The sequence below is a fragment of the Spermophilus citellus genome (assembly GCF_964194105.1).
Source record: "Spermophilus citellus genome assembly, chromosome: X".
Classification (NCBI taxonomy): domain Eukaryota; kingdom Metazoa; phylum Chordata; class Mammalia; order Rodentia; family Sciuridae; genus Spermophilus; species Spermophilus citellus.
The window spans coordinates 26,763,801-26,778,406 of NC_138190.1; the positions used below are offsets into that span (position 1 = coordinate 26,763,801).

The following is a 14,606-nucleotide window of genomic DNA, read 5'->3' on the forward strand; positions in this document are numbered from 1 at the left end:
ATCAACATTACTCAAATGCTAAGAATAATACTCCTGTTTTAAATTAGTAAATATATTCCAATATTTGAGGTTCCAAATTCATCATTGGAGATTCAGTTTGTAATCAATTTCATTTTCCATTCATAGTTTGTTTTTTTTGGGGGGGTGACATAGTTCATCAGCCTCTGGAATAAAATGGTTTGTGACACAAATCATGGACAGTCATCATCTCAATACACAGCAATGAGAAGTTGTATAATGACTCACAATATTCCTCATATTATATATATATATATATATATATATATATATATATATATTATGCATTTGACTCACAATATTCTTCATATTATTTGACTCACAATATTCTTCATATTATGGCCATAAAGTTACCTCTGGGTTATTAAACACTACCCTTCTGGTAATCCAACTTATTTGGAAGATCTGTTTCCAAGGAAACAACAAAAGGCCTGCATTGGATCGGCTTTAAGTTACAAGCACAGGGCCAATAATCTGGCTGGGGTCAAGATTAGTTTTATTGATTTTTCTGAAGTTCAAGAGATATGGGAAGGGTTTAGAATAATCTCCCTGCCTCATCCAATGATGACTGATCTCTTCAAAGGGAAGAAATGATAGAAGCCTCAGGGTTTTGTTATTTTAGTTTCCAAATTGGCAATTAGCAGTGAAGAGATGAATTCCTTTGCCATGGTACCCCACGTAAAAATTGCTTTGACATACATATTGGTAAAATGCTATCCTTTATACAAACCACAGCTTTACATAGGTGAAGGGGGAGGAATTTCTATTTTGATAAGTTATTTAGGCTACCAATAAAAGGACACTAAGAGATACTTAATTGTTACATGTATGAAGCGCCCAATTTATCTTCTCTGAGATTTTCATAGTCATTCAGAATCAATCACTGAGCCTCAAGCAACTTGAATTATATAGTGCCATAATAAGATACATAAAAAGAGAAAGCAACTGTTTTTTTTAAAATGCTTAAAAAACAAACAACATACTTGCATCCAACACAAAGTGACCATTACATGAACAAATTTAATTCACTTGTAGTTAAAAAGAAAATGTAATTTATATTTGGATTCCAAGAGCATTTTATTGTAATATTTTTTTTAAATTATGAGCACACTTTTCTTTGTATACAATGACTCCTAGAAGAGAATACTTTCAGATTAGGAGATTATCTAATTTTGAATGTACAGGTAGAATACAGATTCTGAAATTATAAAACTATTCCTTTTACAGTTATATCTAATCTTTGCTACTAAACATTAGTTTTGAAATTATTTCCTACATATATTAGTAATATTTTCTTATTGGTAAGTATTAAGAAGTTGGTTAGATATGGCTATGGAGGGTATAGTAAAGGGAAATGACACCATAATATATATGAAACTGCATTTAAGAAGATAGTAAATCTTATGAAAAGAAGAAAATATTAATTTTTAATAGACCAACAGTAAGGCATAGATCAATAATTGTTCTATACTCTCATCACTACAACATTATAATTGAAATTACTATTTCATTTCTTTTGGGATAGAGAAATAAGAAAACAACTGTACACTGACCCTGTAAATACAAGGTTGTAGTCATTATATATAAGAAAATAATAACTATTCTCATAACCTACTCCTTATAATTAGAATATAAAACAATTGGTCATGTATTAAATTTCCCCACGGCTTTTAGAAATGACTCAATTATGTGTTAGAATCATTATAATATAGATAGGAGAGAGATTATGGAGGCCATTTAACATAACCTCCTGCTTACTGTAAGATTTGCTACTTCCAGAAGCTGATAATGTTTTCCTTAGTATGGCAGCAATCTTTCTCAGTGGCAAAGGTGTTAACAACTTATGGAAGTCTTGTGACTTCCTCCAGTTAAAATATGTTTTGAATCTTGAAACACAAAAGAAATTGAGCATTTTTTCTACATGACAGTTTTAAAAAATTTGAAGCCTGATAATCACAACTCTAATAAATCTCATTCCCAAGTCTTATATTGTCAGGTTTTTTTTTTTTTTTTTTTTTTTTTTTTTTTTTTTTTTTTTTTTTTTTGCTAGAACTACCTTTATATGACTGATACTTTAAATTCAGTTTCCTGACTTTGGACACCATCTTCAGTCAAAGCAATCTAAAATTGTATAATTTATCCAACACCTAAACTGTAATGTTTCAATTAAATTCCAATTAAGTTGAACAGGTACACATTGGAAGGCATTTAGAAATGAGTAGAGTGGAATCTTTGCCTTTAGGAATTTTAGCAGGGAAGGCGATAATCACAAGAATAATTGTGAAATGTGTGCCATATGAAAATTTTCAGTATGCAAAATAACTACATGTACTGAACATACAGTAATCAATGAAATTTCTTTTGAAATGTTAGAAAAGCAGATTTTCCTCCGTGAGCATTTTAACATTTCAATTTATTTTGTTGCTGAAGGCTGTATATAACATTTTCCCCTGTTCATAGGGTTATTTTTAACAATAATATAATGGAAACAACATTAAGTCAGTAGGTGATGGTTTAAGTAAATTATGGTACATGAATGTGATAAAGTATACATATTGCTACTATTTCAATATTTTTGGAAAATGTTTGCATGATTGCATTGAGTAAACATTGGAAGATATAAACACTGGTACATATTTTAAGTAGAGAAATTATAATTTACACGTATAGTATATATTTCTGTATTATTTTGATTTTCCAAATTTCTACCACAAAATATTTTGGACAAAATGTTGCTTTTATAAGCATAGGAAAGTTACAAAGCTTCAGGAAAGTTTTCCAAAGTTGTTTATATATAATCATATGTAGGTTTTAATATATTTGTATATGTACATATATACACATATGTATAAACGTGCATTTTGATTGTTCATTAATGTTTAATCAGTATTCATGGATTGTACTTGTACACGTTAAAACATACTACACAATTGTAACAACATCTTTAGCTGGTAATTGTTAACCAAGCTTAAAGGTATCTCCACAAACATGTTAGCACAAGGCATAAAAATCTGATGGTGTTAAGATTTATATCTCTAAGCAATGGAAAAGATTTATATGCTGAGCTGTGGGAGAATCGTGAGATAAAAGATCAGGTGCTCACAAAGAAGGCTGTTATTAAGCACAAGGTTATAAAATGCTCTATTTCACAAAAGAGGACAAAGCAACTGCCATAACTAAGTGTAGCATACAATAAGTTCTAAAGTTCATGACAGTAGCTTGGTAACTAAATTTTAATATTAATTACTGTCCTGTTTTGATATTGATAATGAGGCAATAAAACTTCTTGAATAGGTACTGACATTGGAATCATGAGCACAATTAGAGTCAAATACTCAGAAGACATCATAAAAGAAACCATTCTTCCCTTTGAAATAAAATATAGGATAATTAAGAAGGTTCATTCTGTAAAACTGCCTCTTCCATTTTATGTATTTTGTTCCTCATTTCAAATTATCTTTAGTACAAAATATGTCAGAAAGAAGAAATACATCTTAGCTTCTGGATTCATACTAAATACAGAATTTGAGCAACTGTATGAATTAACTGCACCTGCAAAAATTGAAAAGCAATGTAATTTATTTTTTCTCATCCACCTGACCTTCCTCTACATACCATCTGACATGGAAGTAATGAAATAAATTCTATAACTAGTGATGAATATTATCAGGCACATGGTTAGGAAAAGAACTTACATTTATCTTCATATGTTATTTCATTTATTATTGGTAGATATTGAATATATCATATAGATGTTAAGTATCATATCCTTATGCCATATTAACTACATATTCAAGAGTGAAATATAATAATTTTTGAGGCCAGTCTATTTTAAATAGAAAGAGGATTTTATTTTCATAGTTATTGTCCAGCTGCCTCTGAAGTTGATATAGTGAGAGAGTTGGAATCTTGTCAGTAATCCAAATTTTAATACAAAATTTCCAGCAAATAGAAACATTAGACATTTAGGACTATAAGGACCATATAGATATCTGTCTATCCTCGAATTTTGATTTTGTAAATTGAGAAGGAGAGGTTCTAAGAGTTAACTCAGCCTTAATATATTAAATTTTCACAATTCCAAGAGTTAACTCAGCCCTAATGTATTAAATTTTCACAGTGTTTTATATTGTTGTAGGTAATTAATTTATTACATAAACCCATTGCACTGCTATAGAAGGTCCATTCCAAATACTTTTTACAGTTGTAGGTAGCAAAAGTATATAATTAATTTCCAAAGTAATTTGAACTGTAATTTCAAATTTTTCTAATAAAACTTACACCCTAATAAATGAACCAAAGAACACTCTAAAAGTTGAGGTAGTTAATACATAAATTTCAACAAGATGGAATCCTAAAATAAGTGAAGGAATTTTGTTTTAATTCTATTTTTTATAAAAACATATTTTTTAATTGGCAGCAGGCTTCTAAGGCTTGGCGAGCTTTCAGAAATGACTAAAAAGGCTTGTTAACTAAAAGCCTTTTGAGTATTTTAATTAAAATTACTAGTAAAAAAGGAATAGAGGCAAACCAATTGTAACTACATCACATATATCAATAAGTCTGCAATCTAATGAATGCTTTGAGAGTGGATACAGCCTAATGAATGCTTTGAATGGATATAGGCAGAATGTGAATATAAAATATTTTGTCACAAGTAAAAATTAAAATATTTAAAGAATAAAAATTGAATTAGAAAAAAGGACAAATAAATTTCCACCTTAATAGATTGCATCCTTCAATCTGCATTTGGGAATAATGAGAATCACTGGCTTATCATATCTAGCCATGCTTTACATTAGTCATGTGTCTGTCAAGGGTTAAATCATTCAGCAGGACATAAATGATATAGAATAGGTATATATATATATATATATATATATATATATATATATATATATATATATAAATATAATGATCATATTCCTTTTTGGGTATCATGCAGAGATACACACAGCATGAACATCAGTGTTCATGTTCAAGGAGAGAAGGATTCTGAGTATATTAGTTTTAAGGTATTTTTGCTCAAGTTGAGAATACTGCAAAATCAGTCATGTAGCAAAATATTTACAAAATGGGAATGAGATCCTAAAACTTATCTGAGTCATAGAATTTTCCTTATTACCATGAAAGGAGATATTTATTCTGCTAATATGTCATAAAACTATAAAACTTTTAGACTTACCTGGAGAGATAAATATTTTATATCTAAGTCCCTAATGTCCAACTTTAGTATAAATTATCATAATGAATTATAAAGTCTATCAAACATATGTTCTTTACACAGTGCATATTATTTCATTTAAATGGGCATAATGTTTCAAATCACTTAAATTATATTTTATTTCCCCCATTAGAATGGATTTCTATAATATTTCATAATTACAATCAACATAGAATATATTCTTTAGTGTCATGGCTTTGAAAAAATAAACCAAGTCTCAATAAGTATATACATTTTAAAAATAGGGAGAGGTATAGGATCATTTGAGCTTTCACAGAAGTCAACCCAGGGTATTTTTCTTTTGCCCTCTTTTTCCCTATTAAGTATCCGCGTAACAAGAGTTATTATCCTTCCAACATTCAGAGACAAAGCATTTCTATTTTCTCAGACTGCCTTCTCATCAAGTTTAACATCCTCAGCTTGTGTCCAGGTATTATTCAAGCCAAACCTGACTTTAAAATGCAAGAGAGCAGCCCTCACAGCTCATTTTAATCATGCTTTGATCTCTTGGCATGCAACTGCTTCATAAGGTCAAAATCCCTCAAAGCTTTGACCTGAATAGCTGTCAGAGTCACAGGCACACAGTGTTCTTTATATGTGAACAATCAGATGCCTTGTCCTCTCAGTCACAATTCCTATCCTTGCTTCAAAAATAACAAGTTTTAACTATTATGAGTTTTAAATTATTATCCAAACTTTGCTCATTTTTTTCAACATTCAAAAGGCTTTTTAAAAAAATCTAGATATAAAGTAATCATTAATGACAGATTTTTTTTTCCCAATAAACATAAGGGGAAAATACACACAAGTGAGTTCTATTCTTCAAAGTCACAACCTCACCCTAACACTCTTAGGATTACATAAATGTAATTTTGATCAAGCTCAATTTGACATTCACAAAAGAAAATCAATCATTTTTTTAACTGTAAATTATCACTTCTTTCTTCCCTGTCTTTATCTTCCTTTAATTCCTCTTTCCCTGGGCAGGTTCATTTCTATCTTCCTAGGAATTCAATAACCCCCAGCAAAGATATGTATTGGAAAAGATATGGATGGTATATTTTGGGGGAAATTCAGTGAGGAAAAAGTAACACATGAACTTATAAAAGCTCCGACTTAGTGTTCTAGGAAACAACTTGTGTAGGTCTCTTTATCTGTTCCTGGTCTAGTATAGGAACATACGACTGTTTGAAAAAATAAAAATTATGGTGAACCACAAGCCTACAGACTTTCTAATCAGTATGACTTATATATTAAGATCACCTTTTCTCTTCTCTCAAAAATGATTTTATTTCTATTGCTTTGTTTTATTCTCATCATATCCCAGTGAACAAGCAGAACAGATACATGCTATAATGTCTGGTTAACATCATTTTGTGAAGAACTACACAAATCAAAGCTAGTACTGCTTTACTGCTGAATAAGAGGTTAAGTAAATTGCCTAGGTACTAGTCTCATAACTCATAGGCCATTAAAAATAAGGTTTCTAGTATTTTTCCACCAACTAGAATAACCAAATTAGTAACACATTGAAGAGATATATACAACCTTCATTGAAAAGTAGTACCATTCCAAGGGAATGAGTATATTTAAGTACTGCATCTCCAGGAAGGTCTCCCTTTTCCCATTTCAGCCAGCATTGTAAAAAACCAGAAGGCACAGGTTGATAAGTATGTCACCGCCTTTGCTAATCAGTGTTTATAAAAATGTCATATTTCACTATATAATCATCACATTAATGTATACTCAGAAGTATCCTGTGAATACTAATGTTGCACCAAAGACAGTTTAGCAACAAATGATTTTTAAGTATTACCAGCCCATTTTTTTCTTCAAAAAAGCATGCACCTCACTTTCGGGGAAAAATGTTATAAAATCTGCTACAATTATGGAGTGAAATAAGGTATATATGCAGTCTGTATCAAAAGGCTTCTTAAAGGAGTATATTCATGGGTCCTTCCCAGGACCTAGTGAGAATGAGATTTTCTGAGTCTAGGAATATGCATTTTATTCTGTTCCCCAGATGATTATCATGCACACTTAAGCTTGAAAACAACTGAATATGGTGCAAGTGAACCAAATATGACCTACAATTTAGCAGTTACACTTCCATAAATATATCACTTGAATGAATGCATTTTAAAACAAGTTTATCAAATAATGCCAATAGTTAACATAGATACTATCAATTTTATTGCAACAATAACCTATGGGATCAAGGAGTACATATTGCATCAAAATAATTGTTGAGTTAAAAGTTATAAATTTACTAATACCTCATGTATTTGTGGCATAAATACCAGGGATATTGCAAATTTAAAAGTAGCCTTAGGCAGATCACACATAATAACAAAATATGACCTACAGTAAAATTACTATTCAATAAATTAATTTCTAAAATAAATCTATAGGATAACAAATGAATTTTTAAAAATATTTTTAGTTGTAGATGGACATAATACCTTTATTTTTTTAAGTTTTTTTTTTAATGTGGTGCTAAGGTTCGAACCTAGTGCCTCACAGATGCTAGGCAAGCACTCTACCACTGAGCTACAATTCCAGCCTTAAATGGATTTTTATTATTACTTAATTGCATGAGAAATGAGTGAAATAAAGTCTGGTATTTCTTTAATTTTTACATGAGTTTGGATTTAAAAGGAAAATTGAACAGGGAATGAAATCATATATGGCTGATTAATATTTATTATTGTATTTATGGAAGTTAACACCTCAAATTTCCTTTCTTCATCTTTCAATAAATGTTTCCTAAGTGTTACATATCAAATATCAAGTCTCAAAAAAACAAATTCCTTGTACCTGTTCTCACAACAAAGGAGATATCTGCCTAAGATCTATTGAATGTGATCATTGTTTTAATAAGTGTTTATGCATAGCCTTGAGTTGTAAACAGTGATCAATTAACAAATGCCCTTGTAATACAAAATGATGTGACAGAATATACATAATGTCAATATTTTGAATGGCTACCTATTTTTCTACCATCTGATAATGAGACCAAAAAACAATCCCTGATTTTTAAATTACTAAAACTTCTAAAATAACTAACATACAACCACATTCCAGAACTGTAACTTTGTTATTTTCCTAAACTATAGCTTGTATTTGCCTATATGTAATTAAGCAACATTCATGATTTTATGAAATCAGCAGTCTGTGGCTGAAAACCCAATAATTAGATCATCATTTGCCCTCATAAAAGAAGTCTTCAGAGAAATTAAAGGACCTGTGCTATAGTCTTGTTCCTACAACTACATTTCCTTGTATAATTCACTTTTCTTCTCTTGTTTCATTTTTTTTTTCCAAATGTAAAATGAGGTTAACTAATGGCATTCATGGTTCTAGGAATCTGTGATTCAGAGTCAACTGCTCTGTCATGCAGCTCCCTATTACTATTAAACTGGAGTATAGTAACTAATTTAATCAATCAGTGCTCATTCCCCTGCCTATGATTCTCCAATAACAAGTTAAGCTAAAGCCTGTTTTTTTTTTTTTTTTGCTAAAATAAATCTATTAGATAACAAATGAAGTGTAAGAGAGAGAGTGTGTGTGTTAGAGAGAGAGAGAGAGAGAGAGAGAGAGAGAGAGAGAGAGAGAGAGAGAGAGTTAGTTTTATACTGGGAATTGAAACCAGGGGTGCTTTTCCACTGAGCTACATCCGAGCTTTTTTTATTTTTAATTTTTTTACTTTGATACACATCTCACTAAGTTTCTTAGGGTCTCATTAAGTTGCTGATGGTGGCCTCAAAATTGCAATCCTTCTGCCTCAACCTCCCTGAGTCACTGGGATTACAGGTACATGCCAGTGTGCATGGCAGAAGCCATGTTTTTTTTTTAAATTCAATTTACCATTGGGCACAGAATTATCCTATGACATCCTTTCTAAGGTCATAGCATTATTCTCATAATGCAGGTTTCAAAATCTCCAGCATAATTCATAGTATGATAATTGGTATAACTTACCTGTGCTGAACTCTTTTCAAGTTTTTGGACTAAATTATCCCAACGCTGTGCAAAGTTTTCCATCCAGGCTTCCATCTTTTGTGTCACTGATTTATTTTTCAGTGTTGAAAGAAGATTTTGATGGAGTGAACTGAGTTTGTCCATAGTTTGCTTTTTCTTTTCTAGATCTGTTTTTAAAACCTGTTAAAACCAGATCACAGAATAAGTCTTAGGTTCTAGGTAACATTTTATTAAAACACTATTGTTTCCATTTTTTCATGCATTCACTCATTTCTATAGATGGGCAAAGACTGCAATCATTTCTGCAAATTATTGAACGTCCATAAACATACACATAATAACTTCAAAAAATCTTTCAATAAAGGTTGATGAGATTATAAAATAGAGACATTAGAATAAAGACTATGAAGAGGCACTTCAGAGCTAGAAGGACTGCCTAGTGATCAATTAGTAAAAGCTCTTCTAAAGTCAAAACAAGATCAACATGTGGAAACTGTCTTTTTTTTTTTTTTTGGTAGTAGGGATTGAACCAGGGTGCTTAACCACTTAGCAACACTACCAGCTCTTTTTATTTTTAATTTTCAGGCAGGGTCTCATCATTTTGCTTAGATCCTAGCGAAGACTGACCACAAACGTGTGATTCTTCTGCTTCAGCCTCCTGAGCTACCAGAATTACAAAAGTGTACCACCACCCTCAGCTAGAAACTACTTTTTAACAATTGGGAGTGGGTGGCATTGCTCTTGGATGGTAGAATTTTGTCAGAGGAAATTCACTAACAAAAACTGACTATAAAGTGCCAGTAGTACTGGTGACTTGAGAAGATGAGAGTGTCTAAAGGGCTTTGCTTTCTGAAATGCTGTTTATTTGCAGAAAATTGCAATATTATTTATTTCCACAATTTCAATATTCCATTATTTATAAATAAAAACTTTCCATGCAGTTAACAGACCTTAAGCTTCATTAGCATCTATTATTTAATTAAAGTTAGACTATCGGAATAATTATTTTCTAATGTTAATTTGAAGCTCATTAAGTAAAAAGAAAGACATGGAGTATGATCCACATCCCTCAGAAGCTATCTGCTTATTTTCTAAATACTTACATGTTTCATATAGTATTTTTTAAAAAAAGATTGTAGTTGTAAATAGAGAGCATTCCTTTATTTGTTTATTTTTATGAGGTGCTGAGGATAGAACCCAGTGCCTTACACATGCTAGGTAAGCACTCTGCCACTGAGCTACAGCCTCAGCCCTTATAGAGTAATTTTTTATACCAATCATATTTCCAAAGTTTCTGTGGGCAATGAAGGTTCACGATTGCCTTTTGTTTGATTTGGAAATAATAAACAAAGTGACTTATGTGAAATCAGTAGATCATGGCAGCTTATTCTTTCACTTTATCTACCACTAAGGTCATTCTGCTCATAGGGAAATCCAATTTCCAAGTACCAAATGCTAGCCTGTGACTTATAAACACAGGAAAGAAATAGGGAGGAGGAAGAAAAATCATTTTATAGTCCTTTTACAACCCCATTCTTCTGGCAGTAGCAAGTACAATGAATATAAGCTAAACTTTGATATCTGACTTTTTAAAACAAATGCAAGCTTATTTAAGAACAACTAACAATACATATGGAAATAAATTATCATGAAACAGATGTACCAATCGCTCATGAACCAAAGTGTCATCCACATAGAGCAGTCAATACACCACCTGCAAAGTAGCTCATTTTAGCATGTTACTTACATGGATAGGTATGAACTATAAAATGTTCTGGTTTAATGTTCAAATAGTTCATCCTTTATTCAGAACTGGGTTTATCTGGCATATTTTATGTCTCAGTTTTCTTGTCATTTTAAGGGGAGGGGAAGCAACTTTTAAAGTTCATTTGTAATATATTTCCTCAATAATTTCTCAGTTTGAAAAAAATTACAGAAAAATATTAATAGTTGGAGTTATATCTATAAAACTCTCAGAATGTTAGTGCAGTAGTATATAGATTTTTTATATTCATTTTGTTTAATTCACATGTTACCTTTGCATAAAATTTAAGTGCATACTTGTACTAGTAGTAACACAACAGTTTATACTACCTGAATAGAGCTGAGAGGCAAACTTGAATTTCAAACATATATTCCTCAGATTCCTTTATGGAGATTCATTATATTTTTTTCTTTATTAACTTTTGGCATGCATTTATTTTGTGTGAACCACTGTGAGTTCTTTTTGGAAAGACGCATGACATAAATAAAGACATACATTTAAAAATAAAATAATGAAAGTACAATCCTCTTTTGCTTACTATCTCAGAGCTTAAATAACCATTTAAATAGCCCTATGTGAAGGGCTAAAAGGTACATTCATTATTTAAGCTAAATATATAATGATTTGGAAACATTTCAAAAAAGGAATTTGTGAGTTGTTTCAAGAAAATTGTGTTGGAATTCTATGGGTAACCTTGTGCTATCTAAACAAATGAAACTAAGCCTCCTGTGTTAATATGAAATCAAATGAAGATGGATTTAGTGAAATTATAATATTGAAAGGCACCATTTAAAACACAATGAGGAAAAGTACACTCAAGGTAAAATTGAAATAGCATTATAATGAAATTGTATAATTATTGAATACATTTTCATATAAATCTATATGACAAAACACTGGCTAAATAAAAGTTCTATGGATGTAAATATTTTAAAATGATGATGGCAGATTGTTTGGTCTCAATATTTATCTTTTTTTTCCACCTCCCTGGATGCTCTCCATAATCTCCAAGTTCCTGAAGGGACTCTCTCACAATAATTAGCAGAGGGAGGATAAGAAAAAAATCCATGGCTATGCCAGATAAACTGGATCATAGTAATGAATTACCTTCTCCTGTCTTTCTTTTAAGCTTGGATCTTATGCGAGACTATTAATTATGGTTTAACTGTTCCTAATAATTAGAGGATGTCATTTTGCATATCAAGAATTGATAATGGGTCTGTGAGTGCCAGAAACCCACAGAGTTCTAAAAAGTCTAGGCAACAAAAGTAAACTTTAGAAAACTTATAACAGGTAAAGATCAGCTGGGATATTAAAAGAACATATATTTTATTTTCATAGAATCCAGTCACTTGGACCTACCTCCAAGTAGGCAGGAAGCTATCATCAGTAAATTAGATTGGGTTGATAGTAGATATGGGGAAGACAGATACCCTATTAAATAAGTAGGAATAGAAGAGTTCTATCTTGTCAAGGTTAGAAGATTAATTGAAGTGGGAAAAACAAATATATAGTTACAAAAGGCCCAGGAAACCTTCACCCTATTATCATATGGAGTATGCCTTAGAGAATAATGCCAAGATAATATTTACTACACTAGAAAAATGAATTTTATCAGCTCAATCTGTAATTACTTATCTAAATGGAAGAAGTACTTCACTTTGCTCTAATCACCAGTTATTGTACTTAAGTAGATTAGTCTTATTTAGGGTTTCTCAAGTTAAGAGAATGTTAGAATCGCCCAAAAGATGTTAAAATGCAGATTGCTAGGTGCTACCTCTAATGTTTCTATGTCAGCAAGCTTGGAATAAGCCCACAAATTTGCATTTCTCTTATTATTTGTTCTAATTAATATGTGACAGCAGAATGCATTTCAATTCATTGCACATAAATGGAGCACAACTTTTCATTTCTCTAGTTGTACACAATGTAGAGTCACACCATTCGTGCAATGGTACCTGTACCTAGGGTAATGATGCCCATCTCATACCATCATCTTTCCTACCTTCATGCCCCCTCCCCTCCTCTCAATACCCTCTGTCCAATTCAAAGTTCTTCCATTCTTCCCTTACCCTCCCTCATTAGGGATCAGCATCCACTGATCAGAGAAAACATTTGGCCTTTGGTTTTTTGGGATTGGCTTACTTTGCTTAGCATAATATTCTCAAACTCCATCCATTTACCTGAAAAGGCCATAAATTTATTCTCTTATAATGCTGAGTAATAGTCCATTGTGTATACATATCAGTTTCCTTATCCATTCATCCATTGAAGGGTATCTAGGTTGGTTCCATAGTTTAGCTATTGTAAATTAAGCTGCTATAAACATTGAAGTGGCTGTGTCATTGTAATATGCTGATTTTGAGTCCTTTGGTTACAGACAGAGGAGTGGGGTAGCTGGATCAGATGGTGGTTCCATTCCAAGTTTTCTGAGGAATCTCCATACTGCTTTCCAGAGTGTTTGCACCAATTTGTAGTCCCACCAGAAATGTATGAGTGTACCTTTTCTTCCACATCCTTACCAACACTTATCGTTGCTTGTATTCTTAAAAACTGCCATTCTGACTGTAGTGAGATGAAATCTTAGTGTTGATTTGCATTTCTTTTATTGCTGGAGATGTTGAACATATTTTCATATATTTTTTGATCATCTGTATATCACCTGAAAAGCATCTGTTCAGTTCCTTAGACCATTTATTAATTGGGTTGTTTGTTTTTATGGTGATAAGTTTTTTGAGTTCTTTATATATCCTGGAGATAAGTGCTGTATCTGATGTGCTTGTGGTAAAGATTTTCTCCCACTCTGTATGCTTTCTTTTTATATTCTTGATTGTTTCCTTTGCTAATAAGCAGCTTTTTAGTTTGAACCCATCCCATTTATTGATTCTTGACATTTTAGGTGTCATGTTAAGGAAGTCAGGACCTAATCCAATATGAAGATTTGGGCCTATTTTGTCTTCTATTAGGCACAGGATCTCTGGACTAATTCCTAGGACCTTGATCCACTGAGTTGAGTTTTGTGCATGGTGAGATATAGGGGTTTAATTTTATTTTGCTGCATATGGATTTCTAATTTTTCCCAGCACTATTTGTTGAAGAGGCAATCTTTTCTCTAATGTATATTTTTAGCACGTTTGTGTAGTATGAGATAATTATATCTATGTGGGTTTGTCTCTGTGTCTTCTACTCTCCCATGCCATTTTTGTTACTATAGCACTATGTTATAGTGCAAGATCTGGTATTGTGATGCCTTCTGCTTCACTCTTCTTGCTGAGGATGGCTCTGGATATTCTGGTCTTTTATTTTTCCAAATGAATTTAAAGATTGCTTTTTCTATTTTATGAGGAATGTTGTTGGGATTTTAATTGGCATTGCATTAAATCTGTATAACACTTTTGGTAGTATGGTCATTTTGACTATTTATTCTTCCTATCCAAGAACATAGGAGGTCTTTCTATCTTCTGAGGTTTCCTTCAATTCTTTAGTTTTCTATAGTTTTTGTCATAGAAGTATTTCCCTTCTTTTGTTAGATTAATTCCTAAGTATTTTTTGAGGCTATTGTGAATGGGATAGCTTTCCTAAATTCTCTTTCATTACTGATGTATAGAAATGTATTTG

The 14,606-nt window shown here is 31.6% G+C and overlaps 1 protein-coding gene across 6 annotated transcripts in view; it reads right to left on the bottom strand.

Annotated features, from left to right (window-relative positions):
* Positions 1-14,606, bottom strand: part of DMD (dystrophin) — a gene marked incomplete at its 3' end in the record, with an annotated part of 2,539,585 nt that overhangs the window by 1,467,426 nt on the left and 1,057,553 nt on the right. For all 6 annotated transcript variants that reach the window (XM_081277777.1, XM_081277778.1, XM_081277780.1 and 3 more), the window contains one exon: positions 9,224-9,403. In XM_081277777.1, coding sequence (XP_081133903.1) covers positions 9,224-9,403 — 180 coding nt within the window. The remainder of the gene's footprint in view (positions 1-9,223; positions 9,404-14,606) is intronic.